At 39.6% G+C, this 21149-nt stretch overlaps 1 protein-coding gene across 1 annotated transcript in view; it reads right to left on the bottom strand.

Annotated features, from left to right (window-relative positions):
- LOC306773900 (NLR family CARD domain-containing protein 3-like) overlaps positions 1 to 14211 on the bottom strand; it is a gene marked incomplete at both ends in the record, with an annotated part of 28722 nt that extends 14511 nt beyond the window's left edge. Inside the window, 9 exon segments of the mRNA XM_079263844.1 lie at positions 627 to 785; positions 3682 to 4167; positions 4169 to 4686; positions 4688 to 5454; positions 9567 to 9764; positions 9823 to 9846; positions 13295 to 13356; positions 13649 to 13836; positions 14035 to 14211. Of these exon segments, the coding sequence (XP_079119970.1) occupies positions 627 to 785; positions 3682 to 4167; positions 4169 to 4686; positions 4688 to 5454; positions 9567 to 9764; positions 9823 to 9846; positions 13295 to 13356; positions 13649 to 13836; positions 14035 to 14211 (2579 nt within the window).
- Positions 14212 to 21149: the final 6938 nt, after the last annotated feature.

Consider the following 21149-nt stretch of genomic DNA (forward strand, 5'->3'; position numbering starts at 1 on the left):
TGTTCCTTGTGTGTCCAAATGAACAGCACAGTTGACGTGTGCATTTCTGGAGCCATTGCTTTCCAGCAGCATCCTCCAGCTGAGAAACCAGTATACAGCTGGTTATTGTGCCAAAGTGTGAAGTGTTAGATGTTGTTTTATGAGTTGCAACACTTGACACAACCTGTCAGCCCTTATTCCAGTTTCCAGTCCTCATTGACATTAATTAACTCAAGAACAATACCTTGCCTTTTCTTTTTAGCAAAACTGACTAAAACCTTTTGGAGTTTTTGTGTACTAAAACTATCACACATAGAAATGACTAAAATGTGATGAAAACAAACTAAAATGGCTGCTAAAACATCACTGCAAATAGTAATGTTATAGTTTCTCAAATAAACATGTTAACATGCAAAAAATAATCCTTCAAATGTGAAAAAAAAAAAACTATATAAATACAGGAGGAGCAGTTCTGTTCTGAACAGAACTGATGTGGCTGTGTTGGAGCTGCTTCAGCCTGATGGCTCAAGCAGAACCCGGTCAGACGTCCACTGCCCGGGTTTCTAAAATCAGCTTCAGCCACTGAAAATCTCCCATCAATCCACCTTTCATAACAACTCATTTTAAATAGTTTGATGAACCCTGACCTGATGGTTTCCAGTTTGCAGTGTGGACTCTTCAGCCCGCCAGACAACTTCTTCACTCCTGAATCCTGCAGGTCCAGTTCTGTCAGACTGGAGGACTGGGAGCTGAGAACTGAGGACAGAGTTTCACAGCTTCTCTCTGAGAGACCACACACACTCAGCCTGCAGAGAAAATACAAATAATATGCAATATAAAATGAATCATTTGTCACGTTGTCATTCTAATATTTTTAATTGGCTTTTTATGCTGCAAACAAATACAACATGATCAACACAGCCTCAAACACTGGTCATAGAATACATAGACAAAGCAGCAACATAAACATACATGTACTGAAACAGAACATGTATTAATAATGGCAATATAATATGGCATGATATGATATAGTGTGATGAGGTATGGTAGTGCAGTGTAGAATTTGTTCTCTATAATTAGATCAGATTTTTTTAATTAACCAAACATTCATCCGTGAAGTTGTTTCTAACCATATTTATCAGCATCACTCTATAATTGTTGGCTGTTATGAAATAAACTGTTCTGTATCAAACTACCCTTACCTGAGAGTTTCACTTAGTCCCATTCAGAGGTTTTGGTTTTGTTTTATTCCAAACAGACACAAAATAACACAAATTTGCTTTTTTGATAGTTTCTTTTGTTCTCCTGTTTTTTTTAGTTGTGTTTGAAACAAGGATTCAGCATCTGCATCTTCCGTGACTAAAACATGGGAGCAGACTTCACACTGAAGAACAGCAATAATATTTCATCATGGATCTATAAGAGCGCTCTACCTATACAGGACTTTAATCATTTAGTCAAAAGAAATTGTTTTCATGCATCTGCTGATGTGTGTTCAGACAGTTTTACACATTAATTTAAAGTTCATGATTTATTGTTGGGGTTCCATCAAGGTGTGTTAAATGTCCATTTTGAGTGTCTCATGTGGTGATTTGTATGTTTTTCTGAAACAGATGATGCTCATGAGGAGAAACTGAATCTGTGGATCACGTCTGATGTTGACAAAAAAAAAACAGCTCAGTCATGATTCAGTCATGACAGACTCTTACTGGCTCACCTCAACAAGCAAGTAAACACCTTTCAGGACCCATTCCAGTTTGCATATCGTAATGGACTTGGGGTTGAAGATGCCATCATATACCTGCTCCAGAGAGCACACTCTCATCTGGACCATTCAGGCAGCACTCTGAGGGTCATGTTCTTTCATTTCTCAGTGCTTTTATTACCATTCAGCCTGCTTTGTTATGTGAGAAGCTCCATAAATTCCAGGTGGATACCTCCACAACCACCTGGATCTATGACTACCTCACAAACAGACCCCAGTTTGTGAGACTGAAAGGTTGTGTGTCTGAGATGGAGGTCAGCAGCACTGGTGCACCACAAGGAACTGTACTCTGGCCATTCCTCTTCACTCTGTACACCTCAGACTTCCAGTACAACTCTGAGTCCTGTCATCTGCAGAAATACTCTGATGACTCTGCAGTTGTGGGGTGTATCAGGGATGGACAAGAAGCAGAGTACAGAGAACTGGTCAGTCAGTTTGTTAAATGGTGCGGTGACAATCATCTCATATTAAATAGCAGCAAAACAAAAGAGATGATTGTTGACTTCAGGAGGAAGAAGAATAAACAAAGCACTGTTTCCATCCTGGGAGAGGAGGTGGAGGTGGTGGAGGAATACAAGTATCTTGGAGTTCAGCTGGACAACAAACTGGACTGGAAATGCAACACTGACTACATCTACAAGAAAGGTCAGAGCAGACTGTACTTCTTAAGGAAGCTGAGATGGTTTCACGTCTGCACCAAGATGTTGCATATCTTCTAGAAGTCTGTTGTGGAGAGTGCAGTCAGCTTTGCAGCATCTGCTGGGGTAGTAGCATCAGAACCAGAGACTTGAAGAGAATCAACAAACTGATCCAGAAAGCTGCTTCTGTGCTTGGAGTAACTCTGGAGCCGCTGGAGCTGATTGTCCAAAGAAGAATGCTGCACAAGCTGATGAAGATGATGGAGGATTCTTCACACCCACAACACAGTGATGAAACAACAAAGTGTGTTCAGTGAGAGGCTTCTTCAGGTTCGATGTAAGACTGAAAGATACAGAAGATCATTCCTGCCAGCAGCCATCAGCCTCCAGAACAAGACCTCCTCTAGTTATTATTATATACTATAATATTGAATTTCCCTTTGGGGATTAATAAAGTATTTTTCATCTCATTTCATACATTCAACATGATCCATTGGCTGTTTTAGGCGAACAGTCTCTAGCTGAACCTGAGACTGCACACAGAGGAGGACATCCAGTAGCAGACTGGTGTCTCTGAACTGCTCCATGGACAGATTGAGGAAGTCTTCTGACCTGTCAGCAATAAGACTGTACAGTTCTCTAAAGGGGCAATGAGGAGGAGTGGGTGGGGGGTTATTAGGTAGTGTTAAACAGTAAAGTGGTACACATCTTTATAGTGAATAAAGTAAAGCAGACTGAATCTACATTTGTTACATTTTATTTTTCATGACATTGTTAATCTGTTTATGGGATCTACCCCTTTTTTGAGCCTTTATACATCCTTTCTTGTTTTATTTATTTACTTATTGTGTGAAGGCTTTATGGTGTGTCTGTGCAGCTGCTGCTCCCTATTTCCTTCTGGATCAATAAAGTTGATCTTGTCTTCAATATTCAATGGAGTGTATTTAAAAAATTTCAGAAAATGTTCAACAATATTTTATCAGAGAGACTGTATGCAGCTGAATCAGTGGAAAAACACACGAGAGCAGCATAGAAACCTGACCTGAGAGTTTCTAGGTTACAGGGTGGACTCTGCAGACCATCACACAGCCTCTTCACTCCTGAGTCCTGGACGCTAAAGTCCAGTTCCTTCAGTCTGGAGGACTGAGAGCTGAGAGCTGAGAACAGAGCTGAACATCCTTTACCTGAGAGGGAACAGCTGCTCAGTCTGAAGAGAAAATGGACAAGTACTAATCTGTAACATGATGTCATATAAAAGCATCTGAATGTTTCTACACATCCTGCTATATATGCACTTACAGAGCTTTGTTGGAGGCTTTCACCACTGGCAGCAATATTGTAAGAACCCACTCTGAAGGAGAGTACTTCTTCAGGTCAAACACATCCAGATCTTGTTCTGATGACAGTAGGATGAAGACCAGAGCTGACCACTGGGCAGGAGACAGTTTATCTGTAGAGAGACTTCCTGATTTCAGGAGCTGTTGGACCTTCTCCTCTAGAGAACCATCATTCAGTTCATTCAGACAGTGGAACAGATTGATGCTTCTCTCTGCAGACACATTCTCACTGATCTTCTTCTTGATGTACTGAACTGTTTCCTGATTGGTCTGTGAGTCACTTCCTGTTTGTGACATCAGGTCTTCTAGAAGTCTCTGGTTGCTCTGCAGTGAAAGACCCAGGAGGAAGCGGAGGAACAAGTCCAGGTGTCCATTGAAGCTAGATAAGACCTTATCCACAGCTATCTGATGGAACATGGTCTCAGATCTCTGGTAGGATGTTTCATTTTTTTTCCATCAGATTGACTCCAGTACTGATGAAGGTCAGATGGACATGAAGAGCAGCCAGAAACTCCTGAACACTCAGATGGACGAAGCTGAACACCTTCTCCTGGTACAGTCCCCTCTCCTCTCTAAAGATCTGGGTGAACACTCCTGAGTAAACTGAAGCTGCTGTGATGTCGATGCCACACTCTGTCAGGTCTGATTCATAGAAGATCAGGTTTCCTTTCTGCAGCTGATCAAAAGCCAGTTTTCCCAGAGACTCAATCATCCTTCTGCTCTCTGGACTCCAGACTGGATCTGTCTCAGCTCCTCCATCATACTTGACCTTCTTGACTTTGGTCTGAACCACCAGGAAGTGGATGTACATCTCAGTCAGGGTCTTGGGCAGCTCTCCTGCCTCTCTGGTTTTCAGAACTTCCTCCAGAACTGTAGCAGTGATCCAGCAGAAGACCGGGATGTGGCACATGATGTGGAGGCTTCGTGAGGTCTTGATGTGGGAGATGATCCTGCTGGTCTGTTTTTTTATCTCTGAACCTCTTCCTGAAGTACTCCTCCTTCTGTGGGTCAGTGAACCCTCTGATCTCTGTCGCCATGCCAACACAGTCAGGAGGGATCTGATTGGCTGCTGCAGGTCGTGTGGTTATCCAGATACAAGCAGATGGAAGCAGGTTCCCCCTGATGAGGTTTATCAGCAGTACATCCACTGAGGTGGACTTTCTAGGGTCAGTTAGGACTTCAGTTTTATGGAAGTCCAGAGGAAGTCGACACTCATCCAGACCATCAAAGATGAAGACAACCTGGAAGTCTTCAAAGCTGCAGATTTCTTTGGTTTCAGTAAAGAAGTGATGAACAAGTTCCACCAAGCTGAACTTTCTCTCTTCCAGCACATTCAGCTCTCTGAAAGTGAATGGAAATGTGAACTGGATGTCCTGGTTGGCTTTGTCTTCAGCCCAGTCCAGAGTGAACTTCTGTGTTAAGACAGTTTTCCCGATGCCAGCCACTCCCTTTGTCATCACTGTTCTGATTGGTTCATCTCTTCCAGGTGGGAGTTTAAAGATGTCTTCTAGTCTGATGGTTGTTTCTGGTCTGTCTGGATTCCTGAAGGTTGTTTCAATCTGTCTGACCTCATGTTCATCATTGACCCCCGCAGCCCCTCCCTCTGTGATGTAGAGCTCTGTGTAGATCTGATTCAGAACAGCTTTCTCTCTGGCTACTGCAATTCCTTCACAGAAACTCTCAAATCTCTTCTTCAGAGCAGATTTTAGTTGAGGCTGACACTTTTGCAAAGCCCCTGAAAAGCAAAGCAACAATTCAGAACATTTATTCTGTCATTGAGCATTTCAGAAACAAAACAACAACTTCACTGTTGTTGGTCAAATGCAGGTTTTTTTGTTACAATTGGGTGTGGATAGTTAATAAGAGGAAGTCTATCAAAGAAATCTGATGATTGACTGGAAATTGTAGACAAGGATTTTTCTAATATCTACATTTCAGATGTAGATGAGTCTGATCAGATATGAAAGACTGGGGTAACGGGTGAAATGTCTAAACGATGACCTTGGCATGAGCTGATTTTTTCAATTGAGTCATTATTTTGTTACCTTACTGAATGCTTATTTTTATAATCCTGCTTGCTTGTATGTAGTTCATATAATGTGTCAAAAAAGCTGAAAGTAAGTTAAAATTTTGTTATGCTTAAAAGAATGTCTGTAGGATGTTGCAAGATGTGTTGTTTGTGTCAAAGAAAGACGGGTCTCTTCGTCCTTGCATAGATTACCATAGGTTGAATGCCATAACCATTAAAAACAAGTATCCACTGCCTCTTTTGGAATCCGCCTTCAACTCCCTCCACGGTTCTGAGATGTTCACTAAACTGGACCTGCGCAAGGCTCATCTCATTCGGATAAAAGAGGGGGATGAGTGGATGACTGCCTTCAAGACACCTCTGGGACATATTGAATACTGGGTTATGCCTTTTGGGCTCTGTAAAGCCCCCGCTGTTTTCCAGGCGTTGGTGACAACGTACTAAGAGATTTTCTTAATTGCTTAATCTTCGTTTACCTAGATGACATCCTCATTTTCTCCCAATATCATTCAGAACATGTCCTACACATCCGTCAGATCCTTCAGAGACTACTGGAAAACCAGTTATTTAAACTGAGAAATGTGTGTGTGTGTGTGTGTGTGTTTTTTTCTTCCCCTCCACAAGGACACAATATCTTTTCTCGGTTATATCTTTGAGTGTTCAACCTAGTTCAAACTTGCACATGTTTTTGCAATCCCGCTGGATGTGAAAAAAAAAGACATTCCCATGCTAATTGAAAAAATGTCAACACTTTTTCCTACAGGCAATCAAGAGTGCAAGAGGTATGGTGAGTTAAGTCAGTGTGCTTCAATGCAGGTGTTCATGGGTTCAAATCCTAATTTGGGCCAACTGGTAAAAATGTCAGTTGTGCTTTTTCTTTTCTATTTCTTATACTTATGCAATTTTATTTCAGTCATTCAGTATAGTTCAATAAATGGGCATTTACATTTGCTATTATTTCAATCATAGCTGGTTCTAGTTATTATTATTATTCCGCCAATTTTTGCCGTACTACTACTCCTGCACTGTCAAGTGCACAAGTCACTTCAATCATTCAGATGTTAAATTGTGTCACGGTGCACAATGATACAGCAGTCTGCAGCTCATTATGCAATAAATCGACCAATTGAGTTGAATTTCTTGATTGACTTGATGTTACAAGGTTACACCCCCTTTTTTGAAGAAAACATTGCAAAAACTCTGAGCCGAAATGAACTATGCTAATTTTTATAGTAACAAACAGACCCTGCTAGTTGAAGAACACAGCTAGGAGCAATCATCTAACTTGACACATTATGAATGTAAACAGGTTCAATACAAGTAAAATTCCACCATGAATTTATGTAAAAGTTGTTGGATTTTAAGAAGTACAAGCAAGATTTACATTAAGAAACCTCTCTATGTGCACAGGACTGTTGTAAAACTCTGCCAAACCAGTTATAAAATGGAAGTTGTTAGTATTTATATGGCTGCCATGTACCGGCCACTGGAAACTCGTGCAGAGCTCTGAACCCTGTTGAAGCAATTTCCAGCTCATTATGCAAAAACTGACCATTAGCTGAGCTGCAATTTTTCAGTGTCCAATCCGCATTGGTTTGAAGGGCTTTCAGCCAATCAATAGCCTGAATTTATTTTTACAAAATGCTAAATATCTCAAAATCTACACAAGTTTGCCATGACAAAAGTCATAGCTTCATTCTCATGAATGTACCGAAGAGTTTAATATTTGATAGGCTGAAGTGGCACAAATGCGATGAATTGCATTCACACTGATTAAGTTGTTTCTAAAATGCTTCAAATAAAACACTTATCTTTCCTGCAAAATGTTTGAAATGCCACTCCTCCTATACCTTTTGCCTCACTTTAACCATTCAAATGTCAAACTCTTCAGCTCATTCAGGAGATATGTGATATGACTTTTGGTCTTTGAAACATGTAAAAGTTATCAGGTTTTTGTCAAATTTGCAAATCATTTCATGATTGGACAAATCAGAAAATGCAGCTCAGCGATTGGTCCGCTTTTAGCACTGGTACACAAGAACGCATTAGTGTACAAGGGATGGGGATATGCCAGACGGTGCACATAGAGTTCTGCATACTGTTCCATTAAAGTGCTTAGATTTCACTACAGGTATCGCAGTTGAAATGGGGATAGTCTGCACATGTTGCATAATGTGCAATGCCTGTTTTGAAGAGTTGTACAACTAAAACAATGCATTGCTTCAAGTTAAAGAAAAAACTCTGGGCAATTACAGTGACACAATAATTTTTTTTTTGTTAAAATGCTTAAAATGAAACAAAGTTGTTTTTCCTGCGAAATATTTGAAACGCTAAACCTTTAGTTTCACTTTAACCATTCAAACATCAAACTCTTCATCCAATTCAGGAGATTTGTGCTATGACTTTTGGTCTTTGTAACATTTGAACTTTTCCAAGTTATTCAAGTTTTTGTCAATTTTTAAAATCCATTCCTGTGCATTCCTCAGCAATTGGTCCATTTTCTACACTGGTACACAGGTACGCATTGGTATACATGGGACGGGTTCAAATCCAGTCTTGAACATTGCACACTGTAATGGTTTATCAGTTTTTCACACAGAGTGCTGTGGACTGATTTGATCAAAGATCTTTGACTTTGTTTATGGCTGAAATCTGTTCAATTAAAGTGTGGACTATCTGCACAAATATGATAAATCCTGTTCAATGTCTGTCCTCAAAAGTTGTGCAATTAATACATAGGGTCAGTTCAAGACAAAAAAAAAAAAAACAAAAAAAAAAAAAAAAAACCTGCAGAAGTGACAGTTAAATATTACAGTTTTGCTGTCAAAGTGCTTCAAATGAAACAATAAAGTCTTTAATTGATTACACAAGCAGTTCTAAATGATTTTCTGCAATGATTGATGTAGTTTAACTACTGACTTTAGAATTTTAGTTGTATTTATAAACTATTTAAAATAATCTTTGGCATCTTGACAGCAGTTCAACCTTCACATCTTTTTGCAATTCTGCTGATGACACACTGGTGGCAAAGGCAATCCCATACCAATGGCAAAAACAGTAGCGCACCTGCCAGGTTGTGCAGAACAACTGTGGTGGCATACTGGTAAAATGAATTGCCCCTCATTCAGAAGGTTGTGAGTTCAAATCCAGGAATGGAATTTCATAAATCATATCAGATGGTTGTACTTCTTGTCCGTATGCTGATCTATGTCTAACAGATCTTGTGTGCTACTTCAGACATTTAAATCGTAAGCTCTTTTTCTGATTACATGTTGCAGGAATTGTAAAAAAAAGAAAAAAAAACATTCCAATGATAAAAAATTTAGATGATTCTGCCAAGGCACCGTGGAGAGCTGTGTTGGTGTACTGGTTAAAGAAATGGGCTCTTGTTCATCGGTTCAAATCATGATGCATTACTGCGATAAATTAAGTGTCATAGTTGTGCTGCTTCTGCAAATAGTAATGCAATTGCATATCAATCATACAACATAGAAGGGCATTCACATTTGCGCTTCTTCAAGAAGAGAACTTTTCTAGTTATTATTATCATCATTATCATCATTATTAAATAAATTAATAAATAGATAATTGGCACAGACTTATAGAAAAGAACAGCATTATTGATAAATGACTCATTTTGTTCCAAATGGTAAAAATTCAGATCTGTAAATGATTTTGTTCCTGATCTAAATGGTGTAAACTATTCAGTTGCTCGTCAAATATAGTAATCTTTAAATACAGATCAATATAAAAACCATTACACTGCAGCAGTTTAAACAAAACTAGCAAGGAAACATTACAGAAATACATGGCCTTACCTTGCTGAGTAATTACTCTCGAGGACTCAAGCAGCTGAGCGTAAAGACTGCGGTCTATGTTTAGAAGATGAGTCAACATCTTTCTGCAGGCTTCATCCCCTTTACCTATCACATTGTTGATGACGGCACGGGCCTTATCTGCTGTGGGGTTCTTTTCCTCAAATATTGCACTTATCTCACCAGCATTGAAAACCTGGTCTTCTTGAAGACAAGAGCTGTTTCAGGATTTCTAATGAAACCCTCCCCACAAACTCACGCCGAATCTTCTTCACTTTCTTCTCTACAGGAAGAAGAAAAAAATAGAACATTTATCACTCAGACTTTCAATGTACATTTGCATAATTAGTTTAATTCACAACAGGACATGGCTCATATCTTTGTCCTTTCATTTCAACAGTCTTAGTCTTTGACACCTAAAATAGGATGAGCACATTTATTTGAGATCTTAAAAGTAGTTGCTACCTTGACAATATCTGCATTTTGTGTTTTAAAAATTCAGGATCCTGAATATGTCTGTAATCCAAATAACTCTACATTGTTTAAATTCTGCCTGGTTTGTGTAAAACAGCAGTCATAATGTTTTTTAAAAATGCTGAGTAAGGCTTTTAATAAACATTTAGTTAGCTTTCTAAAAGTAATGTAAATGTGTCTGTGATGGATGCATAAAAAGTAGTGGGCAAGGCTCTGAGAACTGTACAACAACAGCAGTCCAGGAGAGTAAAAGCAGTCTGGTTTGGACTGGTGTGATTGTGATTGTTATCTTTTATGCTGGTTCTGTAGAAACCCTGCTTGCCTGTCTTTGTCTCAGGCCTCCAGTGTGCCCTTCCTTTCCCATTCCAGGTGTCGCTGGTTGAAGGTCCTGTTTTGCTCAGAGCACAGCAGGATGATGGCGTGGAGTGATCTTCACCCACCACCAGCAGTCCGATCATGGGCTTGATTTTCTCTGCCTTGTCCACCCCACGTCTTTGCTTATACCTGTCAAGCTTGTCCCTCGGGATGTGGGGGGTTTGCAGTACTTTATAGTATCGCAAAACAATGCACAAGGCTACCCTTCTCTTCGTCACTTCTCATGCATCATTTTAATCTACTGTACTAAAAGCTCATCTCATCCTGCCAGCTATTTACTGATCACCTAAATATAATAATGACTTCTTAATATTTTCTGACTTTGTTCCCCCGTCACCAAACACACATCAGTCAGGGGATTTCAGAATTCAGATGGACAACAGTTTCACAACAGACCTCACATCCTGCCTTGGCAGATTTGGTTTTAATCAGTTTATTAGTTCTTCACCCATTCAAAGGACACATTCTGGACTCATCTGCTGCACTGGTGTAATATAACTGAACTATCAGTTTACCCTCTCAGACTGTAAGCTGGTATTCAGTGTAAACCTCAATAAAAAAAAAGAAAAGGTAATCACTATTATACGTACACAAATGTCTAGAACATCAGTCTGGAAACTGCTTTGACTGAAAAAACCCTCTCTCTGCTGCACCACAACTCAATCTCACCATAAACTAAATAACCTCCTGGTAACAGTAGCTCCACTGGAAAAACTGGTCCATTACTTTCACCTGCTCTGCCACCTGGGACACTCCAAAACTCCATATGTTCAAATCCAAAAAATGTCGAATGAAATGCCTTCCAAGGAAACCTGGACTCACTCACAAAAACTTGTACCACAACCATCAGCATTCATTAATAATTTCATTAATAAATTTTAGTGTTCAACTGAAATTTAAATGGGATGCTGTAAAATCTTTGGCCACAAGGAGCGCAAAACCTGTAAGTTCCCACATGCCACACAAAACTGTTGTGAAATTAAACAGCCTCCATCTGTGACAGCCCCCCCCCCCAAAAAAAAAAAAAACCCCAGAAAAAACCTGCTTGCATAAAGCAAAATCTTCCTCAAAAACTGGACTATAAATAATAGTTTTAAGTATCAAATGAAGTAGTAACTTTGGCACAATCTTGTCAGTTACTTATTGTTAGGAAAATGTCTGCATGAGCATTTAGCTTATGGGACATTTCAGTAATACTGCTTCCTTTCAAACAATGTATGACAACCATAAAACTAGACCCGGCGAGTTGCTAATCATCCTGTTCTGCTTTCATATTCACGTGATTTATAGGAAATACATTTATTGCCTGCAACCCAGCCCAACTTGTGCAAAATGTTTAAGGAGTCACATTAGCTTTGGTCCGTAGCTGATTAGGGCACTTGCTGTCACTGAATAAACACTGGCTGAAAGATGTGAAAAGATTTATCACAATTTGCTATGTTTGAACAACAGGCAAAGTACCGTGGCCCTGAAGTGTCAGAGCACAAAAATTGTGTTGTGGCTAGGGGCTCCAAAACAAAGTGAATCTCCATTGACTCCCATGTTAAAAAGACCAACTTCAGAGCAGAAATAAACATGTTTACAGCAGAAATAAACATGTTTACAGCAGGAATAAACATGTTTACAGCAGGAATAAACATGTTTACAGCAGAAATAAACATGTTTACAGCAGAAATAAACATGTTTACAGCAGGAATAAACATGTTTACAGCAGAAATAAACATGTTTACAGCAGGAATAAACAAGTTCACAGCCTGGTACAAAATTCCATTTTAGGTTTAATAGCACAGGTTCACTTTCATGACAACTGTGCGGGGAGAGAATTTTTTTTAACTCCTTTGTTTAGAAGTAATTTCATATTGAAGTCTGACATATTTAGGGGCGTGTCCTTTTAATTGACAGGTAACTGATATCCTGCTGGAAGAAGGAGGAATGTAGAACCGCAGTGTTTAGTCGGTTAATAACGTGATTTAGCTTTACCCCGCTTACCTCTGTTAGCTGGTTAGCTCCTGTAAGCTCCAGGTTAGCTCGGTTAGCTCTTAGCAACACGCAGGTCGGAGATCGCTCAGTGTCAATTATCCACCTCCACACTCACAACCCCCCTCTCAGCTCCACCTCTTTGCCCATTTTTGTATTTTCCAGGAAAGAAGACATGAGTGATGCTGTGCTCTTGTACCTGGTTTTTATGGGTGTTTTATCTATTTTCCTGTGATGATGGTGAGTTTGGATCAAGGGCGCAGCGGACTCAGGGGTACATCGGGAACATGTCCCTTGTGCTTCCTTCATCTCTGCCCGCTGTTCCCCACACTTTTTACATTACAACCACTTAATTCATTTTTACATGTTGAAACAGGTTTAGGCTAAAAAGGAACATGGTGTGTAAACAGAGAAGGGCTATCTTTGGTGTGATTCACATCTTCATGTTCAGCAAACCAACTAAGAGACAAATAGCTTTTGCCAGTTTCTTCCAAACAAACTGTGAGATGATTCATGCTGTTGAATGTAGATGCGGTTTAGCTAAAACAGATGTTCTATATTGTATATTATATATAATGTTGCCTGTGTGGACTTTAAAGTTTATATTTTGATAGTTTATCATTTTAAAGACCTAAAGTTGGACCCCCTGTGCTGTGCTGTTTGTGGTTATGTAGTTCTTTAGCTGGATAGGTGCATCTGCATGCGAGAGGATTATAAATAACTCTGTAGACCTCTAAGCAATTTGTCCCCCGAACTTCTAAAATGATGGCTACACCCCTGGTTTGGCTGTGCAACAGAACCTTTAGTAAAACATGCTTATTTGTTATGTGACCTGTAGGTGGGCTGTCCCTGCCCTACAAGGACTTTGATTGGTCAGGTAGGGCTTCATGTGGTCTGACTCCTACCTGGTGAAAGTTCTGGATCTGTCTGGATCAGAGGGTCTTCTGTCGATGTCTCCTTCTCTTTTCTGAAAATCATTATGAATTAGAGTCACATTACTCATGCAGAAAAGCTTACCAGTTCTCTTCTTCTTTAGTTCCAGTTTGGGATTCAGTGTATTTAGACTTAGACTTTATTGTCCCCAAAGGGAAATTCTTTTCCACGTACACAGCACATGTTTGACAACAAAAAGGACAATGACAACAGACCACAGAAACAACATACAAATACAATGAACAGAGTACACTCAGCGCCCCCTGCTGTTTAGAAATGTTATGACTGAGGGGATCAGGCTTTTTCCCAACCGAGCCTTTTTGCACCTGAGCGCCCTGTACCTCCGTCCTGAAGGAAGAGGGGTGAGTTGTCCATGAAGGGGGTGTGTGGCGTCCTGCTCCATGGAAAGTGCAAAGCGTCCAATGGCTCTGTTGTTAAGCTCTGTAAGGCTTGGTGTGGGGAGTCCTATGATTTTTGCTGCAGTGTTGGTTACCTTTATGAGTTTAGTCCGGTTCTTAACAGTCAACAAATTGAAAAAGCAAGTTGAACAGTACAGAATAACAGGCTGGATAATGGACTGATATAACCGTAGGAGTAGAGGTGGAGAAACATAGAGTCCTTTCAGTTTCCGGATTATTGATAGTCGTTGTTGGCTTCGTTTTTGAATGTCCATAATATGCTGATCAAATGTTAGTGAACTGTCTATTGTTACTCCAAGATATTTAAAACTGTCCACGATTTCAACTGTTTGATTGTCAATGGCAATGGGTTGCTGTGGTGAAGTAGAGCTGAATATGAGTTCCTTTGTTTTATTGACATTGAGGTACAGATGGTTGTCTGTGCACCATTTGGTGAAGTGTATGACAGTGTTGTTATAGTCCAAGTCCATGGTGGAGTTATTGTCCTTAAGTAATGCGAGAATGGCAGTATCATCTGAGTATTTAAAGTACTTGATGTGAGGTGAAGGACTGATGTTGTCATTTGTGTAAAGTGTGTAAAGGAAAGGACTAAGTACACACCCCTGCGGTGCTCCGGTGTTGATGGTGAGGGCAGATGATGTTGTAGAACCCAACCGTACGACCTGCTGCCTGTTGCTCAGGAAGTTATGAAGGAGATGAATCATTCTGGTGGGAATATTAAGGTGGTGCAACTTCTGGATCATCAGGTGCCTCTGGATGGAGTTAAAAGCTGAGCTGCAGGGCCTATGCTGTGATCTGAGCCTGTTCTGGCTTTATGGTGAGTGGGAGTCTTTCTGAAGCTTTGTTTTAAAACCTGACTGCAGCTTATTTGTGACTTTTAGAAGGTTTTGGACTCCAGATCTGAGAAAGGTCCTGTCCACAGCTCCTCAATCAACCAAACAATAAAACTTTATTTGTAGAGCACTTTCACATACCTCAAAGTAACCAAAGTGCTGTACAGGTAAAATAACATAAATCAACATTAAAAGCACTAAAATAAAGACAACATAATAGTTAAAAGACAAAATAAGACAGAAAAGACCTAGTGCTCCTGCTCTCCAGAGTTAAAAACCAACATAAAAAGATGAGTTTTCAAAAGAGATTTAAAACCACTTAAAGTCCCAGTTGACCCCACTGAAAGAGGGAGACGGTTCCAGAGTTTGGGGGCTCCTGGAGAAAAAGCTCTGTCTCCTCGAGTCACGAGTCGAGTCCTCGGGATGACTAGATAACTAACTAACTATCCAAAAAATCCAATTTTATTAGGCAACATTTACATAATTATTGGTCTAATTGTCTTCAGGTTGTTAACTGATGTTTTTTTATAAGCCCAGGGATCTGTCCATGACTTTACGCAACCCAGTCTCGCTCCAGGTTGTGTAATACCTTTCTGTTTGTCCACCTTACAAAACATAGCCGTTGCACAAAAAGGCTTCTGAAGCTGTAGCATGGCTATGTTTCATTTTCCTAGTAACTTTTACAGGCATGCTTTACGTCACATGACTTCAGAGTTTCTCCTGGTATAAATAAAAACACCACACACCATGTAAGTTTAGCAAGTAGAGAGACAGATTGTTGGTCAACTGTAACAGCATGGGGGTACTTCCGGTTGGCACAGGGTAATGTGAAGACGTATTCTGAGCATAGACTGTATATAAAAAGATGGACGGAGCCTCTGGTGGTTAAAAGTGAAGCTGTGAAGTGCATAAAACTGCAGTTCCCCCTTCATCCACCAGGGGCTGCAAAACAGAGCAAATCCCCATAGACTCCCATGTTAAAAAGACCAACTTCACAGCAGGAATAAACATGTTTGCAGCAGAAATAAACATGTTTACAGCAGAAATAAACATGTTTACAGCAGAAATCAACATGTTTACAGCAGAAATAAACACGTTTACAGCAGAAATAAACATGTTTGCAGCAGAAATAAACATGTTTACAGCAGAAATCAACATGTTTACAGCAGAAATAAACACGTTTACAGCAGGAATAAACCTGTTTACAGCAGAAATAAACATGTTTACAGCAGGAAGAAACATGTTTACAGCAGGAAGAAACATGTTTACAGCAGAAATAAACACGTTTACAGCAGAAATAAACATGTTTACAGCAGAAATAAACACGTTTACAGCAGAAATAAACACGTTTACAGCAGAAATAAACATGTTTACAGCAGGAAGAAACATGTTTACAGCAGGAAGAAACATGTTTACAGCAGGAAGAAACATGTTTACAGCAGGAATAAACATGTTCACAGCAGAAATAAACCTGTTTACAGCAGAAATAAACATGTTTACAGCAGGAATAAACATGTTTACAGCAGGAATAAACCTGTTTACAGCAGAAATAAACATGTTTACAGCAGGAAGAAACATGTTTACAGCAGGAATAAACATGTTCACAGCAGAAATAAACCTGTTTACAGCAGAAATAAACATGTTTACAGCAGGAAGAAACATGTTTACAGCAGGAATAAACATGTTTACAGCAGAAATAAACATGTTTACAGCAGGAAGAAACATGTTTACAGCAGGAATAAACCTGTTTACAGCAGAAATAAACATGTTTACAGCAGAAATAAACATGTTTACAGCAGGAAGAAACATGTTTACAGCAGGAATAAACATGTTCACAGCAGAAATAAACATGTTTACAGCAGGAAGAAACATGTTTACAGCAGGAAGAAACATGTTTACAGCAGGAATAAACATGTTTACAGCAGGAAGAAACATGTTCACAGCAGAAATAAACCTGTTTACAGCAGAAATAAACATGTTTACAGCAGGAAGAAACATGTTTACAGCAGGAATAAACATGTTTACAGCAGGAAGAAACATGTTTACAGCAGAAATAAACATGTTTACAGCAGGAATAAACATGTTTACAGCAGAAATAAACATGTTTACAGCAGGAAGAAACATGTTTACAGCAGAAATAAACATGTTTACAGCAGGAAGAAACATGTTTACAGCAGGAATAAACATGTTTACAGCAGGAATAAACATGTTCACAGCAGAAATAAACCTGTTTACAGCAGAAATAAACATGTTTACAGCAGGAAGAAACATGTTTACAGCAGGAATAAACATGTTTACAGCAGGAAGAAACATGTTTACAGCAGAAATAAACATGTTTACAGCAGGAATAAACATGTTTACAGCAGAAATAAACATGTTTACAGCAGGAAGAAACATGTTTACAGCAGAAATAAACATGTTTACAGCAGGAATAAACATGTTTACAGCCTGGTTCAAAAACCCATTTTAGGTATAACAGGTCAGGTTTACCTTCATGACAACTGTGGGACGAGTTAATTTTTTTTTTTTTTTTTAACTCGCCCGTTTAAAAGTAATTTAGGAACCGCCCACCGAGCTTCAGTTCAGCTCTTCAGAAACCTACGGGTGACGTCACTGAGGCTCCGCCCATCTTTTTTTTTTTATATAGTCTGTGATTCTAAACTATGCACCTTTGGGGACTTTGGAAAAAAATCCATTGACATTATAACTTAAGGGCAAGATGTACCCAAACTTGATCATTTGTTTTCCAGTTATGTGAGAAGGTAGTTATTTTTCAATGATCAACGTTAAAAACAAAATGCCTGAAAACCAAAGTGGATAGAGCACTAAGACCCAAGAAGCTAATGCTAATGCTAGTGCTCACCGGACAATATTGTCCGCAATACTTACACTTCAGAATGAGATCATGGACATAGTTGCAAACACGGCGTCTGCCCACCAAATTCGCAGTCTACAAGACATTGCAGAGAGAATGAAAATCTAGCCTAGAAACTAAGCTTCCTGAATTAGGTGTATTTTTCTTAAAATAATTTATTTTTACATATTTCATTATTGATTTTTATTTGTCCTGTGCTGTCGAACGTTTTGTCTGTCATATGTGCTTTGCCATTCTTTTGCTCTATTAGTTAAAGTTATGTGTGCATTTGATTTGATGAGGGGAGTAGGTCCCTCCTTACTCAGACAACGTATCAGCACAGATTGAGGGAGGGTAAGCAAGCGCATGCGGGCTGCGATGAAAAATGTTGTCTAGACTGAAATAGAATTTCCTTTTAACAGCTTTTGGTTCAGGTGGAGAAAAAGGAATGAATAATATGACCATGGGTTGTTAAAGCCCGGGTAGGTAATGTTTGGGAGCTAGCAAGATGTAAAAGTGGCGCCCTGTCTTGGCTCCTCCCCTCTGGTTTTGCTCCTTGTGTGATCCAAGGCTTTTTTCTTACTCCGCCAAGGAGCGTATGTTTTTACTGGTGTTTATCTGTTTGTGTTCAAGATAACTCAAAAAGTTATGGATGGATTTTAATCAAACTTTTTTTTGGAGTTGTTGGAAATGTGAAAAGTAAACAGATTTAATTTTGGTGGTGATCCGAACCACCGTTTGGATCCAGGAATTTTTGAAAAGCTGTGGTGGAGGTTTGCGCTCTCAGAGTTTTTTTTGGTTTACAGAGTTTTCCACCAACCATTTTCTCTTTCTTGGTTGTTTAGCGGGAGGAGGCAAATAAACCGAGCTGGGTCAGGAAATCCTTCCTGCAGTTTCTCAGCCGTGAAGAAGCTTACGGAATATAAGAAATGAACAACTTAAATTCGGCCTCAACGTTTGGATTGGTCAGAGTTTTTACAGATTCACAGTAAACTGAGGGGTCTAACTATATTTCTTATTGTTCATGATTACAGAATGTATAGACTACTATCAGGATGAAGAACCACTTCACCCAGAGTAAAAAAAAATGTCTCTGAGCAACATTACTTACCTTTAAGTCCTGAGTTTCTTGCAGCTGATTGTCTTGGTGAGGTAAGTTAAAAGCTTCTGTTTTCCTTGTCTGTTTTTGTCCTGGACCCCTGCCTCTTAATTTGATTCCCACTGGTACCAGGTTGCTGAGGAGGGAGTTGCGGTGAAGTGGACCTGGAAAGTATGCACTACATCCCAGGTCAGGTTTTTTGTCCTTTGTACTGTGGATAGGTGGCTATCACAGTAAGTGGTATTGTATTTGTGGACTCATATTTTGTGTGTTCTGAGCTACACCTAGGCCCAGTGTTATCTGCCACTCCTTAAAACTTTCACTAGCCTGAGCTCAGTGTGTGTCCCAGGCTTGGGCTGGGACATCACCCTGGTTTTTTTGCAGGCGTGGAACCTTTTGCTTTGGTTTGCTTAGGTTTCCTAATAAAGCTTATTTTTGTATTTTGACCACATTGTGCCTGCCTCCCCTTTTTGTTGCAGTCTTTTGAGCTGGGCTGTAACAATAGCTACTCTTGCATGATGAATGATGAGGCTGTAAACACAGCAGCAGGATTTGTAATGTTAATTGGCATTCTGTTAGCTTGCCGTTATCAGCACATTGTCTTTTATAAACAAATTGCATATTATAGCTTCTCTCATTCGTTCAAACGGGACTGTAGTGCTTAACACCTGTATCTTTAGCTAGAAAAACTTCAGCTAACTCCTACCTCAACACACATTAAGAGTAACTTAAGTTTAAGCGTAGGAGCAATCAGGAAGACTGGCAATCATAAATGTGTTGGTATGAAGTAGTAGTTAAGCATTGTGCAACAAATCCTGGTTAAAGCCAGACACTTACACTATCGTGGTTCAACAACTCCGGCAGAGAGTGCTAAGATTTCTCCGTGTCTGAGTCCGGGATGGAGGGACGATAGATCACACCATTACAGTGGCCATGGGGGTGTTACAGTATCACTTTTTAAACCAGGTAGTGTATAGTTTCTACACTTTTTTTTAATAAAAACACCAAACACATACACTAAAAGAAAATAAAAATCTGATTTTAGGGTTGCTTTGCTTCAGTATAGGGGTGCTTCAGCACCCCCAAAACTGGGTCGAAAACAGCTATGAAGACGCAGCAGTCCAAGTTGCTGTAACAAAACGTGGACTTCAAAGTACATACTATTAAAACAGCTTTCAGAATTAATTTATGTAGTGTTTTTTTCCTCAACAATATTCTTTTTGACAATTTGTATTATTCTAAGTTATAAAAATGTGGTTTTCAAAGTTAAATTCAAAATTGTTGGCTTCGGATTATATAGTTTTGTAAGATTTTGGATAATCTTAATACAGTACATCAAAATTAAACATCACTCCAAAATCTCATGAGGTTGTACTGAATAAAACACCAAAGAAGGCGTGCTAAACCGTTTGAGGTGAAATATGACTCAAAAACAGCTGAATAATGGCCAGTTAATCCCTGGACTCAGGAGGGGACTGTGGTTCATTCAGATTTGAGTTTGAAATTAACATTGAACAGAGTTGATCACATTTGACCCCCAGTATCAACACTAACCGTTTTTTTTTTTTTTTTTAAATAACTCTATGGTAGTTGAAATGAATAAACAAGAGTTCAAATGACTAATGTTTACACCAAACCCCAACACTACAAACTTAACACTTTTGAGTTTCCAGTGTGGTCTCAGTCTGATCATCAGGAGGTCTGGAACACAAAAGACAGATGAGCCAAAATCCAGGGTGAGATGATAATGTGAAATTTTACCAGGAGATGGGGGATAGGCAGTCTCAGAGTGATCCTCCAGAGAGGGAAAAATAATATCCACAATCCAGAATCACAAGGTCCAAAAACAGTCCAGGAGCCACACCAAAAGACAGAGCAAGACGCAGGGTCAGGATCAGGCAAGGTCAAACAACAGGTCAATTATTCCACCAAGGACGATGGTAGGGGACAGGCAGGGTTAAGACCAGGTATTTTCTCAGAGTCAGTCACATGAAAACCAACTGACGGCTGTGGAAAGACAGACCATCTCCCACTGAGCAGATCTAGGACAGGTGTTTCAGTAGAGGGCAGCAGAGGTGAGGATAATCAGTAATCAGGCAGAGGACCAGTGCAGCTTGTTAAAGGGAGAGCAGAAATCATGACACTTGGAGCTAAAGGAATTGATCCTCCTGCTGTCAATGATATTAAGAAAAGACGTTTGGTGCATCCTACCTTGGAGGTTGTAAAGAAATGCTTGTCGTCGTAGAAGGAATTTGTCCCATTTAATTAAAAACACTGGATTTATGTCTTTAACAGTCTTCACATAATCTATCAGATTCCTTACTGATGATGTCAAGTCTTGTCACTGATCTTCAATAGTTATGAAATGTCAATAGCAAGCTGCAAGTTGAATGGCCTGGGCTCAAGGGACGGTACTTACCAAGCTGAAATCTGATTGGACACCATATGCACAATCTTGGATGATTGATGGGTAACTATAGGGCAATTGAAAAGTCTTTCCAGATAAGAATAAGTCACCAGTATTACTATGCCAGTTAGAAGTAAATTTTATTTGGGTTTAACCCTGTGGTGCATCGTGTCCACCACAGTGGACGTCTATTTACTAGCTGTTTTCTGGTATTT

This window comes from Telmatherina bonti (assembly GCF_933228915.1).
Source record: "Telmatherina bonti genome assembly, chromosome: 24".
Taxonomy (NCBI): Eukaryota; Metazoa; Chordata; class Actinopteri; order Atheriniformes; family Telmatherinidae; genus Telmatherina; species Telmatherina bonti.